Source organism: Ylistrum balloti, unplaced genomic scaffold (genome assembly GCF_031769215.1).
Source record: "Ylistrum balloti isolate Yb309-2 unplaced genomic scaffold, AGI_CSIRO_Ybal_v1 Utg371318, whole genome shotgun sequence".
NCBI lineage: Eukaryota > Metazoa > Mollusca > Bivalvia > Pectinida > Pectinidae > Ylistrum > Ylistrum balloti.
In genome coordinates, this window is record NW_026782703.1 from 347159 (window position 1) to 367552 (window position 20394).

At 34.4% G+C, this 20394-nt stretch overlaps 1 protein-coding gene across 1 annotated transcript; it reads left to right on the forward strand.

Annotated features, from left to right (window-relative positions):
- Positions 1 to 474: 474 nt before the first annotated feature.
- Positions 475 to 10412, forward strand: LOC132562004 (transcription intermediary factor 1-alpha-like). The gene is made up of 7 exons (XM_060226730.1): positions 475 to 2011; positions 2850 to 2957; positions 3651 to 3695; positions 5587 to 5745; positions 7033 to 7095; positions 9250 to 9324; positions 9769 to 10412. The coding sequence occupies exons 1-7, from the start codon at positions 475 to 477 to the stop codon at positions 10410 to 10412; spliced, it is 2631 nt and encodes an 876-aa protein (XP_060082713.1).
- The last annotated feature ends 9982 nt before the right edge of the window (positions 10413 to 20394 follow it).

Genomic DNA, 20394 nt, shown 5'->3' on the forward strand with positions numbered 1-20394 from the left:
ATTGTTATTTGTAGTTGTGTCTATTAGCTGATATAGGGTACTTTTATATGACGATTGAACAGGATGAATGATCTTTTTTCTTCTTTTTTTTCCGATTGAAAATTAAATATATTTAATATTCATAAATATAAGCATCATTTCACTTTTGAATGGATGAATGATCTTGGGAGACTCTAATCTCAACTCACTTTGTTTTTCTTCAACTTGTTACATGTATACATCTGTTTCCTTTTTCTAATTCATCAAACTGAGTTGCTATATTTGACACAATGTACAAGCAATTTTCTTCAGGCATTTGTTTTCAGTTCCGAATTTTATTGGTTCACAATTTTGTTTTCTCTGCACGTGACTGCTTATTTTGTATTCCTTTGATTCTATTCGTTTGTATTGATTTCCTGCAATATTTTGTCATATCCACAAACACAACTTCATATATACAGGATTTCCTTTCATTTGCAGTTGATGTTCTGAATGATGGAGGAAATTAATGACGATTTAGTGGTATGTAACGTCTGCTCAAAGGAGTATGATAATGATAAGCGTATTCCTAGAGTTCTATTGTGTCTGCACTCGTGTTGCTCTTCATGTCTAGACGATCTTACAGTCAAGCGCGAAGTAGAGTGTCCGAAATGCAAGACTCGACACGAATCTACCAACGAATCTGTCACGGACTTCCCTGTCGATAGTGCTTCCAGAAATTTCATCGATTTCCTCCGTGTCAAACGAAAACCTACTGAGATACCATGTACGGATTGTCCAGATGAGGACTTTGCGGAAACGTTCTGTAAAGAGTGTTTTGTTTTTATGTGTGGTGTTTGCTCCAATGCTCATAAACGGACCCAGTTGACGAGGAAGCACATCATTACTTCAGTAGAAGACTTACAGGATTATGGACTTGACGAATTCCATAGGCGTGATACCTGTGACAAACCTGGCCACGGGGACCAAGTGTACACCTTCTACTGTGATCGAAGAGGATGTGACAGACCTGTTTGCACGTTGTGTGCCGTTTGCGACCATAACCAAACAAACGGACATCTTATTAGAAATCTCAGCGACGTTTATGAAGATAGTAAAACAGTAGTTGAAAGCGTCGTTCGTGAACTGAACACAAAGGAAAGCCCTGTAACAGAATCTATCGACATCCTTCAACGTCTTTTGGATGACCTTGAAGAAAAGGAAAACGAAATCGATGAAGATATTGATACAACATTCAACAACCTCGCCCAGATTGTTAACGATAGGAGAAGTCAGCTCCATAGAGAACTTGAGAATCAGTGCTTATCAAAGAAAAAGGACCTTCAACAGAAGCTTAAACACTTGAAGTCATATTCCGGAAATGTTCAAACTGCCAATGAGTTCGTATCTCGTGCCATCTCCTATACAAATGCTACAGAATTTCTACATTTGAAAAATACAATTTTGAGACGGCTACTAGAACTCAAAAATCTTTCTTTCACTGCCCCTACCAAGGAGGATGTGACGCTGCGTTTCTACCAGAACCTTAACGAAGAATCATTTGTACAGCTTGTAAAAAGCATAGGCGTTGTAACTTCTCGTGAAAAAGTACCAACTACAAACAACCTCCCACCAAGTCCTCCAGAAAAAGAAATCACAAAGCAGGAGGAACCAGAGAAGCTGTCTCGACCATTCAATACGTATGCACCTTCAGATCGCTCAGCATTTCAGCGCCAAATTAGCCAGTCTAACCCTGCAGAAAAACCGCTCTTTCCCAGACAAATAAGTGCTCCAAACCCTGTCTCGGACAAGCCAATGTATCAGAAGCAAATAAGTCTTTCAAGTCCAGTTGAAAAGCCTATCTTCCAAAGACAAAACAGCCTACCACTGGATCACGGTCTGAAAGATGCTCGACAGAGTGTTCGAGATGACATCATAGCTACTCGTCAGTCTCGACAACAGCAGCTACCTCAGTCGCCAACCGTCAACGGGATTTCAGGCGAGGTTAATTCAAGAGACAAGTCACCAAATGGGAGGATTGGTACGCAGACAGGTAAATTTGATTGTAATTTGCTTGTCTTTTTATAAAAAAAAATCGATAATGAAATGAAATCAAATTTATTTGTGTTGATATAAACTCAGGAAAGAAATTCGTTGTTCACTAAACCGTCAGTTTAAAACCAGAGGTTTTTGCTCTGAACATTATTTCATGTCAAGTTAAATATTCTTTTTCATAGTCATGCATTTCCACTCTTATACTTTACACACAATAAGAATAATCCTGTAATATTATAACGGCACGAAGTGATAAGTTTGGATTCGCTTGCTTAAGGCCAGGTTTCAGCGTAGTGATTGCTCATTGTTTACGTCTGGTAAATAATAAAAAAGACTAACTTTGACTAACTGTTGCTTATTCCAATGATGCAGGTAAGATAGTAAGATACCTATCGAGAGTAGACCAGTATAATACCTTAATGGAATATAATGGCTTAATGGAATATAATACCTCAATGGAATATAATACCTAAATGGAATATAATGGCTTAATGGAATATAATACCTTAATGGAATATAATACCTTAATGGAATATAATGGCTTAATGGAATATAATACCTTAATGGAATATAATGGCTTAATGGAATATAATACCTTAATGGAATATAATGGCTTAATGGAATATAATACCTTAATGGAATATAATGGCTTAATGGAATATAATGGCTTAATGGAATATAATGGCTTAATGGAATATAATGACTTAATGGAATATAATACCTTAATGGAATATAATACCTTAATGGAATATAATGGCTTAATGGAATATAATACCTTAATGGAATATAATGGCTTAATGGAATATAATATCTTAATTCTTTATGATAATGATCAGGTCAGGCCAAACCCAATGGTGATTTGCAGCGGAAACTGAGACCGGCACCAGCAAACCTATCAAAGACGGACACCAGGTCTACTCCCATCGGTCTTGGAGACTTTCTGAGTATGTATAAATTGTACAGGGCACAGACTCTTTGTCTTCCACGTTGTAAGACTTCAGAGCACTCAGACATTTTGTGCTTACATTGTAACACTGATTGATATTTCGCTCTATTCCAAACCTTCCTCTTTTTAAAGTTAGACCAGTTAAGCTACTTTTCGTAAATAACAATGTATATATGAGGAGATAATATCAACCTTCTATAGAAATTCGGAATTAGAGAAGTAATTCAAGATTTAAACGGTACTATAAAATTGTGTCGTCAGTGATGTTAATGGTCTAAATTGTTGAAACCTAGGAGGAGACTGAGGGAAGCAAAATTGGTTGAAATTTATGACAAAAACCTGAGGAAATCTAAATTGATTGAAATAAAAGTTTTTTTTAAAACGTTGACCATGAAGTGGCCAGTAATTTGTATACTAACATCAATCACAAACACTTTCTTGTATACATATTAAATGCATATAATATATTACATATTAAGAGTTTATTCAAATCAATATCCATTAAAATGTAAGTCTTCCGTAATTCATTCATTATATATATAAATATCAATGTTTACATCAATCAAGGTATTTTTGCATGTGTTCAGTGTTTATTTTCTACAGACATTTGTGTATAACGCTATATGCGACACGCCTATATTCATACTTATCGCTTCAAAATCATTCTTTTCTGTCGTCTATAACTTCACAGAAGAGCTTGAGTGCAAGGGCGAATTACCTGTTAGGATGGGTGTTGGTATGTATAAGAATAGCCCTGTTTCATACTTATGATTTAGCGCTTATAATTTTTTGGAAAACACGGCATTTGCGTTGTTCAAAGGATTTAATGTTGAACATCATTTTTGATTTAGAATACACTATTCCTTTAAAACATACGTAAATATCTGGAAAGTACACATTGTTTTATTATACATATATATATAAATTTTATATAAGAAATGATAAAAATTGTCAAAAAAAGTCTTTTCAATTTGATATTTTCATTCCATTATTTTGTCATCCTTTGAACAAAGCAGTTGCACTGTTAACTAATATACCGTATTATTTTTAGTAAAAGCACTGTTGAAATTTGAAATACTCAATTAATCAGGAGAATAGTTATGAATAGACGTCATGACCATTATGAAATTTTGGATTTGTAAAATTACTTAGTATTTATTTTATAAAATTCAGATTATGAAGAAGAAGGTAAGTTTTAGCTTCTGGCTTGAACAAGAGGGTGTTTATATGGAGTGGAATTGAAATTTTGATGGGATTTGGGGTTTTATTGGAAATAATACGGTAAAGGATTTTCTTCTCTTTGTCTGCCTGATAATACATGAAAAACTTAATTTCCTCTGATGTCATTTGGAAATAGGTAAGTAAGCACGCCAAGACGATAACCCAGTATGTTTAGTTCGCTATGATTTATTCTGGTGTTAAATTGTCCTAGTTAGATGTGTGTGTATGTTTTTATGATATTTCATGCTTCATGTCTAACAGTTTAATAATTTCTGCTTAAAAGAAGCATTTCTTCAAGAGCTGAAGAATTATCATACCCTTGGGGCTAGTTTTATATTTTGTAACGTCTTATTAAAAACTATGGTCATTTAACCACGGTTCATTTCATAGAGGTAAATGACGTCGTTTTTGTAACATTGCTTTTGGTAGAGCGACAAAATTAGAATCCAGCAACGGAAATGGAAAGAATCCGACTGAAGAAGTGAAAATCAATGTATTTAACCTAGATAAAAGCATAAGCATCAACATTAAATGTATTTTTACGTGGTGGAGGGATTTCTAACAGTTTGAACAATTTAGAAACTATTTCAGATGACATTAAAATTTTGTGCAGAACTTTCATATAATAACTGAAAATCAACGCACGAATGGGCGAAACATTTTCATGGGCCATTTTTTCACTTATCACTCCGTAGCATCAAAAACTCGACGTTGCGTTTGCTTGGGCAACACGTGATGTAAGAAACTATCAGAATAAAAAAAAATGTTTCAATCTGTGATTAAATCATAAGGATTAACTAAGGATTGACTAATTAACATAAAGAACAATTTAAGCTGACCTATAAAAATACGAAACTTCCGCATTTAACAAACAACTTCATTTAACTATTGCATAAATGCCGTAGGAATATATCTAGCATCATTACGAAATCTAATATATAAATTGTACAACAGTAAATAGGCATGTTGCTAGAAAATTATTAACAAGCTGCGACCCTTAGTTGATAAAGAATGATGTCTCGCCACATACCTGAGTGCTTCGTAATTATGTAGATTAAACAAGAAGAAATTACCGACATAACTGCAAAGGTGTTAATATGTCGGTGTTTGTTAGTGTGGACAGCTTTGTATATACATTACATTATAATGCATGCATATACATCATATATCTATATATCCAGTATTTCATATAAAAATTACAACTCTACCATTTGTCAGCATCCATTTTGATATTTCTAAGAAGACATTTTTCGTCTTGTATGATATCATGCTTCGTTTATAAGAAAAGATTTTCATGAAAAAACGACAATGGTAATTAGATTCTTTGGATTATCAAAGAGTCTTTAATAAGCAATTATCAGGATTCAGAAAACTCAATCAACAGTCTTTATGTTTTTCTTACATAGAGAAGACAGCCCGACCACCACTTTCTGACCCAGGAACCCCAGAGAGGTCATTCAAACCGATAGCTCCTACCAACCCCACGTCACCCGCTACCAAGTTCAGCAACACTACCAAAGGATCAATTCAATCACCAAGGTCACCTCGAACTTCTCATCCTTCAGGTACATTTATGTGTATATAAATGCTATAAATTCTATCTTGAATTTTAATAACCTTAATGATGAAAATTTATGTTTTTAGAGAAAGATAAATAAGTACTTAGATACAGGATTAAGTTTTAATTTTACTCGAATAAATCAGTAGTAATTTGTTTTCTTTTCTTTTTTTTTTTTTTTTTTTTTTTTTTTTTTTTTTTGTTTTTGTTTTTTTTTTTTTTTTTTTTTTTTTTTTTTTTTTTGTAAAGTTTACTGTAAAAGTACATGTTTTAGTGATTATTTCATTTTTGCGCTGAATATACTTTGTACTGAATGTGCTAAGACATCTTATAATGATAATTGCAAAAAAAAAAAAAGACTAATGCGTTGAAATTCATAATTATAATATTACAATGACACTATCTTCCATTATGAAATTCCTCTTTAATATGTCTAATGGACGTCACCAACTACCGTCCAGAAATATTTGTTTTGCAATATGGTTCAGCGCACGTGAAACTTATTTTAAAGCTCCTACCACCTTCCCGACTCTCACGACTTTTTAACACATCGGGTGTTTTAGGAATATATTAATTGTTTTAACATTGTAGTTCGTTATGTCTTGTGGAATAACGCATGTAAGTTACCTAGGACGTAGACAAGTTTGCATGACGTCAGACAGTATTGTTTTTATATTATTATTCACATGAATATAATAGATCATGTGACACAGGGAAACTGAGTGTCAGTCGTTGGAAGCTTGATTTAAATTGATCTACATTGAAGTAAATTAACTGCTAAAATGGTGATTCAAGCTATATTTGTTATTTTTAGAACCGCTTACTACTTTTTTATGATCTTGAAATGAAAGCTGGCACAGAATGCATGCTTTATTACTCAAGCTTCAATCGACTGTTATGTTCCGCATGAGATACTGCATGACTTAGTATTCGTTTTGCTTCTTTTTCACGAATCTAAAATGCATGAGGTAGTGAAATAAGCATTTTGTCGAGATAACTCATGTCGATTTCATCATTAACTTCTTACAATCAACAACAGGTACAAACTGTATTATCAGGAGTTATAATTATGTCATATGTTATAAAAAATTCAAATGAAATAGAACAAGGTATTTGTTATCGCTGTCAATTTTTTTAAATGTGAGGAGATGTACGTGCATGAATGTCTATCTTGATGCAAATGTTCACATTAATAAGGTGTGTCAATTCAGCATCGACGTTTTAAATATCTGAAAAAAATTGACAGTCTAGAAAGTATGTAATCGTTACTCTCGATACGTCATTGTACATCCAGGTGCTTATCCATACGGAGACAAGGGAGTTCTATTAGGATTTCATCACCATGACAACAGGAGAAGTAGGCTCGCGTCACTAGTTTCTCTGCATCTAACATATTCGCTTTACATCTGACTTTTTTTATTCAACACTATTTCTTTTTTGGATTTCTTTAAGAATTGATCGAATTGTGAATTCTAAACTACCATTGGTACATTTGGCTTTGATAAGCTGAGATTTTCACATTGTAACATTGATTGTTGTGATGATATGTCTAAAATACCGAAAACACGCTTTTCTTGGAAATAAATGTGGTTTGTTTTTTACAATTCGATACATATATCTATGACACATATTTTCTATCTTTTATTGCTGAACAGACATACGGTTTCTAGATACATATATATTAGACACTAATGACTAATGATCTTAAGACGTAGTCAAAAGGTATTCAAAGCAACTAACACCATCACTAACGGGTCGCAGTTTAATGCTTTAAAAACTTGTAAAATTAACCATGATATTAAATGACTGTTGCTTATTTTTGGTAAACGTATATAATATTATGACTTAATTTTTTAATATTGGAATCTTATTTAGGGAAGAGTAACATTTTAAATTACAGCGTATATCCTTTTCCCTAAGGGAAAAAACAATACGCTTGTTTGTTCGTTTTTTCTTCGTGCCACTCTGTCTTTCCTTACTTACACGTTTTGGATATGATGTATTTGCATTTGTTTCAATTTCTGTGGAATTCAAGACTTTAACACCTTGAAGAGTTGCATGAAGTGTACATGTTTAAGATACAAGATAATGATGCTGACTGTTTTGTCGTTACATATATATATGATGTTGGATGAAGGTTGTTAGTATATAAGTGGTATTAACGTTAGTAGAATAGAAGTTCTTATATCACAACCAGAATAATAGAGTGTGACGTTCCGAGGACTACACGGTCACCTTTATCAGACAAATGACCAGTGTGGATCGTACTAGCACTGACGTACGTAGTTTACGAGAAGGTACGAAATCGACCAACTTTTTCGGCTCTACTATAATTCTACATGTTTGTACACTGATGTCGAAAATATTGTGACGAGATGGTAAACAGATTATAGACCAAAAGCAACGGCTGCACTATAATCCTATAGCTTCCGTACCATCTCGTACACTACGTACGTCAGTGCTAGTACGCCCCACACTGATCAATTGTCTGATGAAGATAGGGTTATGTTATAAGACCTTTAAGGTGACCGTGTAGTCATCAAAACATCACACTCTTATCTTCTACTGGTTGTGTTATTAGAACTCCTATTCCGTTGACATTACCAGCCTGAAAAAAATGTGTAAATTGAAATGGTATTAACGTGTTCTCAAATTAACTGTATATACCTCCCCAGGGTCAATATGTGTTCTCGCAGCGTTTAGAATATTTTCTCGGATATGACATACGGATTTTTTTTATCAGATATCAATAACAAAAATATAATTTAGTATATATTTGAGATAAGAGTTATGAAATCGACATACACGTTTAGTGATCGGGGAAAATATGAATGGAAGAGTAGATATGTTTTTACCTATCATTTTGAATAATGTCGGGGTCTATTGTTGACTTTGATTCAAAGACCTAAAACATTGATACGTTAACGCATGAAAATTATAGTGACAATATAATCTGGTGTATACTTTGTCTTTAGACTCAGAAACGAAAACCCCCAATGTCTAATGACGTCAAACCTTAGCTATAACAAGCTAACTTACAAAGTTGTTTTATTGTTTTATTAAAGAATCCATCAATGGATACTAATGTATATAGCAGGTGTCGTTGATGAAGCCGGAGACGCTTCATCTTACGTGTCTTCCTGTTTTCTGGAGTCCCCATGTGAAACTTAATATTTTATATGTTAATATTCTGACCTAGTTATTGAATTTGTGTTTTAAGTAAGATTCTGTTGACATGGCGGTGTTTTCTTTGTTTGTTCATCTTACTCTTGGCTTATCTACCTTCCCAGGTTTATATGTGTGCTATTTGTATATTTTATTCATAGTTGATGCTATTGCTCAGGTAGGCAAAATATACGTAGAAAAATAGCAGTAAGTTTACGATGGAATCTACATAGCAATAATTTGATATTCGTTAACATCAGTATCATTTCAATATTGTAAATAAAATGCACTGATTATGAAAATATAGGATGACCAGATTAAATACATATGAAAATTGGCGTTTCAGATGTTGAAGGGAAAGAATTGTTGAAGTCCATTCAAACATCTCCATCATCGGCAGTTACCTTCGGGGATGTCATTTGTAAGTGCATACACAGAGATATTGCATTAAACATTATTCATGGAGAAGAATTGGACGAACCCTTCCGAGGGACTGTCATTTTCTCTCCGAATAACATTCTATGAGAGTTTATGTAGCCAGACCCATACAGAAAATCACCAGTTCTGAATAATGAATATCGGATGCCTCATAGCCGATACTTTGAAGTAAGCAATCAGAATGTATTGCATGTTTCTGTTTCTTGTCAATGTCGTTTGTCGAAAAAACTGTGTTCAAGTTATAACCCAGGGTCATCACAGCGGCGACGCATTACAACTATTTTTTTTAACTATTGCAAAGGAAACCCGTTGTTAAATAATGCACGCTATTTTTATAAGTAGCACAATAACTGAACGTGAAAGAAAGCTAATACATTTAGTTAAACTGATGAAGTTTTGGTAAATTTACTGGCAATTTCTGTTTAAGGTCCAAATTTCGTGTTTGATGTGGAAACCATTCACATGGAAAGGGAGGTATCTATCGATGGAAAACAGCTCCGAAACCGGAAGTCAGGTAGTCCTTCTGGTGTTCCAAACAGCAGTAAACAACTCCAGAAGTACAAGGGCATTGTCGGTACGTTTGGATTCAAAGAACCTGGTAAATATTACTACGAAGTGGATGTGTCGTTCACAATACATCAACCATTGGAAGAAACATGGCTGGTGTTCGAATTAGGGATAGGCAGAGCAGACGACATCGACAAGCATCACACAGTGGAACGCCATGAACATTCCCGATCATGTTATGTTGCCCGATATCCGGAAGACGGCAAACTAGCACAAGAATTCTGGCACAACCGTGATCTTTTGTCCTACGTGCCCTTGTCCGACAACACAACAGGCCTGTCAGTCGACGTGACGTATGGTCTGGTGGTGGACACAAAGAGGAGGAAGTGGACGGTGTCCGATATAAAGCGAGAAAAGAAACTTCATACATTTACTGGAATCGATTTTTCGGAACCCCTCATCCCTGTGTTTGGCACGTACAACCCTGACCTTGTTAGTGTCGAGATGAACATTAGAACGGGGTCAGAAATAACGTCATTTCCAGCATTCCTTAAAGGTTATTAACGGCGTTTAAACAGCATTTAGAAAATATTAAAACACAATAGTTAGAACTAGAAAATTAACATTATATTGTACATTACCAGCAGAGAGTATGTGAGTCTGTCAAATGTAAGAAAGTGTGTGGTGACATAATGCAAAAACGTGGCACCGAAAAAAAAACTTTTACCTAGTGCATCAGCCATGTTTAATATAATCAATGGATTTGATAATATATCTGTGTTGATTTCACTCAAACGCACGGAAAAAAATGTCTTAAATTACTAGCACATAAAGGATAAATTATTCTCCATTTTGCTGATGGCTTTAAGATAATGTGAAATATTAGGCAGAGAGTTCTCCATCGAAGCTTTGATATGATTGTTTCAGGTTTGGATAGATATACAATAGAACACTTCAAACAAATCAGAGATCTTTGAGATAACGTTAAATCGTAAATGAGCTTCGTTTCATCATATGTCTATTACATAAGACTGCGGTACTAAGTTTTAACTTTCCATATAGGTTTGAAAATCAAACTGAATGCATTTTTTGTTTACAACTGCCTGCCACTGTCCCATTACGACAATTCTAGACTAATAACCACTCAAGTTTTATTGTCAAATTGGTGTTTGTTATGTAAGAATGAAGTGTAATGTAATTTCCATCAATTAAATTTAACTGCAAAATGCTTTCTGATGAATCTTCAAGTAAACCTAACACGTTTCAGAAAGCAATTATTTCAACAATTATTACCTCAGAACAGTCTTTATTGTGAATTTATATACACACATAAAACACTGAACCACATTGTCTGAATAAATAACTGCATGTTTTATCCATTAATGGGAAATAATATAAGAAATAGTCGAATAAAGACAAGTGAATAGATACTTTCATTGCGATGATTCGTCCTTCTAGGACGCACAAATCTTGGCAAAGGTGTAACATGTTAGGAAGCTAAGGAAACAAAAGATATTGCTCCTGTCCATATTTCAATTACCTGAAAATAACAAATATTTGTATTATATGGTTTGGAATTGAAACAAGATATAGTTTACCTAAAAGATATGTTTAGAATGCGAAATGCTATCCAGTATCTATAATAAGGTTATTTTACAGATTAAACTCGCTTTAGCTTTTCGGCCGTTTGTAATTAATTGATTAATTATTTGATTGATTATTTCAACTCGCTTGTCATCGATTAAAGAAGAATGATTTATTTTTGCATGTAGTGGGCTAAAATCAAACTATTTACGTCAAAATTGTATAAAAGATAAATCCCAAACATTGTGAATCGTCATTAGATATATTTTCTTTTTAAACTCTTTTATTACCATAGTAGTACAATTATAATGTATCAATCGTTGAAAACATATCATTGACATCATAATTTAGCTCAGACTGCGGATATGCCATCAGATTTTTTCATCAGAGTTGCTTAATTTATTTTTCAGAATAAACTATTTCTGAAGTCGAACAGGAAATGTCAATGACTTGTAGGTGATCCATAGCATTATATGTTGTTTTAGCACTTATATATAGGGATTAAAATGAAACTACAATACTTTTCACATAGATGTAATAAACACTAAACCAAGAATAAAAACCAAAACAGACCATTTCCTTGTATATCATAATATTTATTTTTATTTCATTATGTGGAACCGCTACTTAATGTTTAGTAAGTGTGTAATATATGCCTGCCATTATTATCATTTTAATCACTTATTAATATTCACTCTCCTGTGAATAGATCATATTTGATTACGTTTGATTAAGGACTATTATATATCATATCGAAGTACGAATTACTGTAAACATTTCCAAATAAAGAATACAAGTATTAGTCTGATTGTTGTTATTTTTTCTCATTCTGGACACATTTTAGTTGCCTCCTTTCATATAAAATATTTTAAACTACTACAGGTATTACGCATTCAACTTACTTATGAAGGCTTCTTGCTTTTTTGTAAATGTAACAGAAGTCATTATTTATTTCAATGCCTCCGCTAGGAATCGAACCCGGGACCCCTGGCTTACTAGTCTGACGCTCAACCAATCGAGCTAAAGAGAAGTTATCTTTGGCCGAGTGGTATAATGCGGCTAATATTTTACCAGAGTTACATAAGCATTTATTAAATTATCAGAATGTAATTTGTCAAAACATAAATTTTGCAAATTTCTAAAGCCATATTGGAACAATAAACTCAAAGATCTCCATCGCAACATGTTGAGGTGTCGTCAGTCTTCAGATCTGGGTATCTCGGGGTCGTCCGCACGACTCCGTCACTTTTCGTTATTACAAAGATGCGAAACGTTTATTTAGGTGCAGACACAGACAGGTGTCAGAGGATCATATTGTAGACTTGAAAAGGGAAATTGTAAATTGCTTTGATGTTAATCAATAAACTTTCTGGTCGCTGATTAGAAAACGTTGTAGTAATAATTCTGGATAAAATGAAATTTAATGGTGAAGTTGTCAGAGATCCTGCTCGCAGTGCCCACCTTTAAGGAGAGTATTTTGCAGATATTTACACCGCATCATCCAGTGTAAACTTTGATGCTAGATTTAAAACAAACTTTGACGAATCTGTTGCAAATATTCTGTCTAAACAAAACACAGAAAAAGACTGCTTGTCATTAGATGGGATCAAGTGCATCTGCAAAACACTCCTCGATTAGCATATTGTTTATGACCACTTGATAAATGTGGATGACATTTTATACAACATACTGTGTGTATTGTTCAAAACATTACACAGGTTAGAATATCTTCCATCACTGCGTACAGAAGGCCTTGTCCTAGCGACCTGATATTTTCAAAGTTTTCGAAAAATTACAACTATAGGGACTAGAGTCAACAAATCTGTTTAAGATTAACCCGTTACATGACGGTTTTCAAAAGAGCGTCATTAGTACAAAGTACTTAGTTCAGGAATCTGTGCTTGTGACGATAAATCGTTTGCTTCCTTCCTTGATGCTGCCAATGCATTTGACTGCGGCCTATTCTATAAACTCTCCAGCATCGTTTTTAAATCAAAGTATATTCAAAGCATTGCTTCTCTATTTAGAGGAGTTGTCCTGTATAAAGGTTTCGTCTCCGATTTGTTAGATGTCTGCCAAGGTCCCCGCCAGGGAAGTATGATCTTATATATACTGAAAGGATAAAGAAACGCAGGGTAATATTTATTCCGATATTTTGAAAACGCGTTCTCCAAATAAAGTGAAACTTTTTGGATTGAGCAATTAGGTCATATTACACCTTGTCATGTATCGAAAATTTAGTCATGGTACAGTGCGCAGCTCTGGTAAATGGAGGAAGGAAAAAACAAGAATCTCGTGCACCGTGTTGTTCTGGTCTCATGCAGCGTTGGTCAAGTCACTCTTCGTTAGTCTTTATACAGACCAACTGCTTCCCTAAAATTAATTGAGAATTTGATGAGAATTGAGAAGTTCAGTGGGGTCAGGTCATTCAGATGCTGATGCAAGGACAGCTGCAAAATCAGGTTGCTAAGCACTTTTGTGTAAATGTTTCCATCATAGAACGTCTTGTAAGACGTCTTCGGGAAACTGGGCGATTGGCTGATCGACCTAGGTCAGGACGTCCGCGCGTAACGTCGCGACGTCAGGATCGCTATATCGTCATCTCTCATGTGCGTAATCGGCGCCTTACTGCCGTTGAGAGTGCACTTAATGTTCGTCAAACATGGGCGTCCTATAAGTTCAAAAACTGTAAGGAATCGATTACGAGAAGTTGCTGTAAGAGCACGGCGCCCCTACGTAGGTCCACACCTTACCCCTGCTCGACGTCAGCGTCGTATGGCCTGGGTCGCTGCACATGCTCCACGACGGTTTCCACTGAGGCAGTGGAGACAAGTTTTCTTCACGGACGAGTCTCGATTCTGTCTTTATCGATTTGACGGCCGTCAACGTGTCTACCGACGTCGTGGCGAACGTTTTACGGACGCTTGCGTTGTAGAGAGGGATAGGTTTGGGGGCGGTTCAGTAATGGTGTGGGGAGGAATCTCACACGGGTTAAAATCACAATTGGTTGTTATTGATGGCAATTTTACAGCAGCTAAGTATAGAGATGAGATCCTCCGACCCCATGTTATCCCTTTCTTACAGCAGCATAATCTAACCCTCCAGCAGGATAATGCTAGGCCCCAAGTAGCAAGGATTTGCCAAGTCTTTCTGGCCAACAACAACATTCAACCACTAGATTGGCCGCCATATAGCCCTGATTTGTCCCCGATCGAGCATCTTTGGGACCAGTTGGATAGACAGGTTCGAAAGCGCCAGCCACCCCCTGCTACTCGAGAGCAGTTGACTAGAGCTCTGATTGAAGAGTGGGACAACATCCCCATAAGACGGATTAACGCTCTCATGAACTCTATGACCAGAAGAATAAAGGCCGTGACCACAGCAAACGGCGGACACACAAGATATTGATGATTCAGTTCAATTTCAATTTCAAAATCCTATGGGTCCATTCAATTTAATCGTAAGTACCTCTAAACCAATTGTCAGATGCAAAATGCAGACTTTGGAAATTTTTAAGCTTTAATTTATCTGTAAGTATACAAAATTTCGTTTTAAATGAAGCCCGATATCATACTAAATTTCTGGTTTAAAGTTAACCCTGCGTTTCTGTATCCTTTTAGTATATTATATTGACTATATGCAGTTCTTATTAATGATTGGTGAAATGAGTTGTGCTGTGCAGAGTATTTTATTTTTATTCATGACGTCAATGTAACTTTGTCCAACTCAAGTTGACCATAAAAATTGTTATCTCATTGTAAACGTGATCTTGACAATCTCATGGTTATCTGGTACACTTACAACTGTTAGTGGCGATTCAAGTTCAATGCATCTAAGTCTATTGTGATTGTCTTTAATGAAAGTAAAATTTTTTTCAAAGATGACTCGGCCCTGGTTTCTTGGAAATGAGGTCGTCACAGAGGCTGACGTCGGTATCTTCCTAAATAAAACGAATTCAAGCGTGAATCAGCTACGTAGCCAATGTTTTGCCCTTCTTTACTGTAATATTTTGTGGTACCGGTATCAATCCAATCACAGGTGCCAAGTTATATAGGTCCACTGTATTGTCTTTTTGGCTTTGATTTTCTCTAACAGAAAATTAACGGTCTCGTATTGAAACTGTTCATCATTAATGTGCAAAACCTGTACTAATGTTGTAAAACTCTGGATTGTTCCTCCAGAATTTTTATGTGCACAATGTAATAAGCTTGTATTAGAAGTAGTTGCTCATTATATCTTGGACTGCTCTCACGAAGAACAACATTTTCTTGTCTTTCGTGCGAGACTGCTGTATTTTTGCAGTGAAGGCTTTTTTTCTTTCCAGTGAATATTGCGGCGTACATGTTTATCTACTTTTGCATCATACTGAATATATGATTGCTAGTATGAAATGCATTACACTGTTTCTTTTGTCTGACCTTTATTTGCCAGTCAACCTTTTTTCATACTTATATATATTCATTTCGTATACTTGGTGTATCGATATAATATGTATTTCGTTTAACTCTTCATGCTTGGAGGAATAAATGTATATGATGATAAATAATATGAATTAAAGAAACAGTCAATTAAACATAATAGGTTAAAGTATCATGCATTTAACAATATGAAATGCAAAGAAATCATGTAAAGGTTAGCAGTGTGTCAGTCAGTTTGTCCACTTTGTTTCCAATCAATCATATTACATTATACCATTATGCATTTACCAGTATGAAATACAAAAAAAGAGGTATTTTGTATACAAATACAATGTGTTATGTAAACTACATAAAGATTCTTCATACAAGTGCTTTTTTAATTTTACAACACATTTTACTAATCTATATTCTGTTGGAATACGATGCGTTATGTAAACTACATATTTTATTAATACAAGTATATACAAGTTGATTTTACAATAAATTATACTAGACTAGGATGATTTATAAAACAGCACGTCGGGGACCCTCAGGCTCCTTATATCGTGAATATAGGAAGCATGTCTGAAAGTTTTTCTATGGGACTTTTTTTTTCAAAAGCGTCATTCATTACATTACATAAATCTAAGGTCCACTTGTTAGGGATACGCTTTTCTTATCCTCATCAATATGCTATTTGGAAAAGGGTAAAATACGAATCGGAAGTTTTTAATTGACAAGGTATTGATTAATTTACATATATGGAAATATCAATAAATCAACGTCGAGGTTTAATTAAGTGTGTTCCGAAACCATGGGAATCAAAATTGTATTTACAAAAATGGAAACCCGTTATCTTATTCAATGTCGCCTTTAAGTTTGCATCATCATGTATTGTCAATAGAATCAAACTCTAGTTGATATCGTAAGTCCGAGTCAGGCGGGGTTTGTTAAAGGTCGTTACATAGCATAATGTACTTGGATAATAAGTAATATTATTGAAATAGCTGAAAAAATAATCAATCGATTATTTTGTTGATGTTGAATTTTGAGAAAGCATTCGATTCCATTGAGTGGGCATTCAAAAATAGTTTTTTTTTTCGCTTTTTGTTACTTCATTATTAACTGTTTTAAAACTTTATACTCACATATATCAGCTTCTATTGAAAAACAATGGTTCTTTTTATAATTTGTAATGAATTACTAAGTGCAGCAATAAAGTTTGAACCTGATGTCGAGGGCATTATTTTGAATAATTCTGAATATCTTGTAAACCGGTATGCAGATGACTCAACATTGATGCTTGATGAAGACGAAAATTCTTTTAAAAAGTCCTTATATTTAAAATACATCTACGGAGAGTTTGGTGGTAAGATACCCTGGCTCTTGCATTCACCTAAAGTTGACTTTTCACTTCATGAAATGGTTAATCAGACACTGACAGTTTCACCTTTTTTCACGAGATGAAGCGTATGAATACCGGCTACCGAACAACACCTCAATATTCTCGGCAGAAGCGCGAGCTATCTACCTCGCCCTTGAATATATTCAAACAAACAAAGTAATGAGAGCTGTGATCTATTCAAATTCTCTTTCTGTACTACAAAGTCTTAGAATTAGAAATATCGAAAATATTTTCATATGTGATAAATTATTACTATACCATGAACTTGCCCTTAACTTCCGTATTGCTATTGCTGGGTTCCTGGGCACATGGGAATACCAGGCAATGAAAAAGCAGATCGTGCCGCAAAGGAAACTTTATCGCTACCATCTGTTGTTTTCAAAATTCATTTTTCTGATTTTAAACCATTTATCAAACAAATTTTAATAGCTCAGTGGCGGGAGGAATGGAATCAATATACTGACAATAAATTACAATCCTAAAACCTATCATCGGTGAATGGTCTCCATGCTATAGAGACAACCACCGAGACGAAGTTGTACTTGACGTCTTCAGATGGGCCTTACATACCTTTCGCATTCGAATATGTTGAAAGGCAAAGATAACCCACGGTGCATAGGATGTGATGGGCCACTCACCGTTTTTTTTTTTTTTTTTTTTGACAGCATTGATCTTCTGTCTACTCGAGCATTTTTTATCATAACATTACAAGTCTAAAGACCCTTTTTGAAACTGTTGAGATTAATAAAATTCTCGGTTATCTGAAAGATGTTGGTCTATATTATAGACTATGACTTATTATTTTAATCTTTTGTGATAATATAACAATTTAACAAGTTTTAACATTTGTTTTAGCCTTTTAGTTTGTTTGGTGTTATTTCCCTCCGGATCGCTGTGTGTTTTACCGCTTGAAGGCCCTAATTACCTTTCATGTGTTGACGGGCCGTTAATGTCATGATATTAATAATAATAATAAGATCTTCCAACATACTATTAGCATACTTACACGAAACAACTGCGCTCCTCTGTTGACTGACTTGTTTTTGTGTTCATAAGAGGCTGAACTTATTGAAGAGCTTACTAAAACAGGTCACAATGAGCTTGCAAAGTTGTTTAATTTCACCTTCGGATATATTGATGACGTCTTGTGTTTAAAAAAACAAGAATTTGTTTTACTACGTCCAGGGTATATATCCACCAGAATTGGAAATCAAATGATGAAAATTACGGGGAAGTTTTATGGCCGCCATAGTGATATCATTGAGAAATATTCTGTCTTTGTGCGACATGAGGCTGGACGTATTTGATTCTCATTAGCTTGCCTGTTGGTTCCGTTGTTGTATATCTTGTTCGCATTTGAAACGTGACATTACGTACTTGAATTAACTACGGTTTACATTGCGAGTGTCGTCAATGAAGCAGAAGACGCTTACTCTTCCTGAACACCTGCTTTTTTTCCTTGGACGGTTTTAGAAGTCCTAGTGTAAATATTTCTTTTGTTCATATTTGGCCCTATTTTTATGGAATTTGAGTTTGAATTATGCTTATGTTGCCATGTCGATATTTTCTTGATGTTTATCATCAATTTCATGCTGTATGGATTGGGGTAGAACGGGGCTGCCTGGAGGATATAGAAATGGAGCATAACTAATCTTGGAATCATCTAGGGAAATTTAAGCTTTTAGAAGTAAGATATGATTTATCAAAAAACGATATTCAAGAAGATAATTTTGTTGAAAACTGAAGTCAGTGGAGTCACTTCTCGAAGACTGGTCTTTCATGAATCATTCTATAATTAGTAGAATGAATTTTATCAAGACGTTTGTATTTCCTGTTATTGTACAAATACCTAGTCCATATGTTAAGATACTCAAAAAATTCCAAAGATTTAAAAAAACATATGAAATAGAATAATGATTATTGAATCTTTTAATTTGTGATTTTTAAGGTGTAGGTTTGAAACTACCAGACATTTTTCTTATAGTAAATCGTTAAAAGTAGCGTGGATAAAGAAATTTTTGGACCCATGGAATCATACAGATTTAAAAAAATGCTAATTGGTGGTAAAGGAAATGAAATATGGAGTTTAATAAAACATGGACTAGAGGAAGTAGTAAGAAGGTGCAATTTCGGGAATTTCTGGAAGGAAATTGTGTCTATTTGGGGAAATCTTTACGAATGCTCCACGGCAGCCCCAGAAAACTTTCTCTCTCATCCTCTGTGGTTTGATAAAGAAATTAAAGTTAATAGATAAACAATATTCTTCAAAAATCTGTGTAATGAAGGAATCTTCTATGTTAAAAACGTAGTAGACGAGCATGGAAATATTACGTCTTTGAATTGTTTTATTCAGAAATGCCCAATAAATATCAATTTCAGGAACGTTAAAAGTATTCTCAGTGCAATAACGAGAGATTGGTAGAAAAGGATGACTTATTATGGAAAAAATGAAGATGTTTTGCATAATAATTGAGACAACTGAAAAACATTGAAAAACCGTCTAAATGTTTCTTTCACAAGCTATGATGAACTGTATTGACCTTTCCTCAACATTCTCATGAAAGGTGGCACAATATTTTGGATATTTTTCTAAACTAGGATGACTAGAAAGACATTCATACACATAGAATATTTTTACAAATTAAATATATAAACGAATAAATTCAGAACATCAGGAATGTAGCTTTTTGGGATTGTACACATATTATATCACTCTGGACATGCTTTATAAATTCAGTATTAACATAATATTGTTTTGCAAAAAATAAAAAAATCCCACCACTTTCCTACTTGGCATGGTCGAAAATCTTGAAGTGATAGACTTAAACATATGCATATTCCTTATTAAGAAATACATTTCGTTGACAGATCAATAAGATTTCAAAATGTGCAAAATGCAAGATATTTATCCATATTTAAAGAAACCGTGATCTCTATTCGATTTATATGCTGGCCCATAATGCAGCGAACAAGATCCGACAAAAATAGGAAACTTATTTAAGAATGAAACAATAGCTGATATTTTTATGTAGTAAGTGTTTTCATTAAGAACTTTTTGTCTCACTTGTAGTTAATTGTGTGATTGATGCAATAAAACAATTTAAAAACACCTCCCCTCTCTCCCTTCAACAAGAAATAAATTTTCACCGATTTGCATATC

What these genes read in the sequence shown, in the direction of transcription:
- LOC132562004 (XM_060226730.1), top strand. Translation starts at nt 475, where the DNA reads ATGGAGGAAATTAATGACGATTTAGTGGTATGTAACGTCTGCTCAAAG. An exon ending in GAGGATTGGTACGCAGACAG is followed by an intron (nt 2,012 to 2,849) that starts GTAAATTTGATT and finishes GATAATGATCAG; the next exon opens with GTCAGGCCAAACCCAATGGT. An exon ending in TACCTTCGGGGATGTCATTT is followed by an intron (nt 9,325 to 9,768) that starts GTAAGTGCATAC and finishes TTTCTGTTTAAG; the next exon opens with GTCCAAATTTCGTGTTTGAT.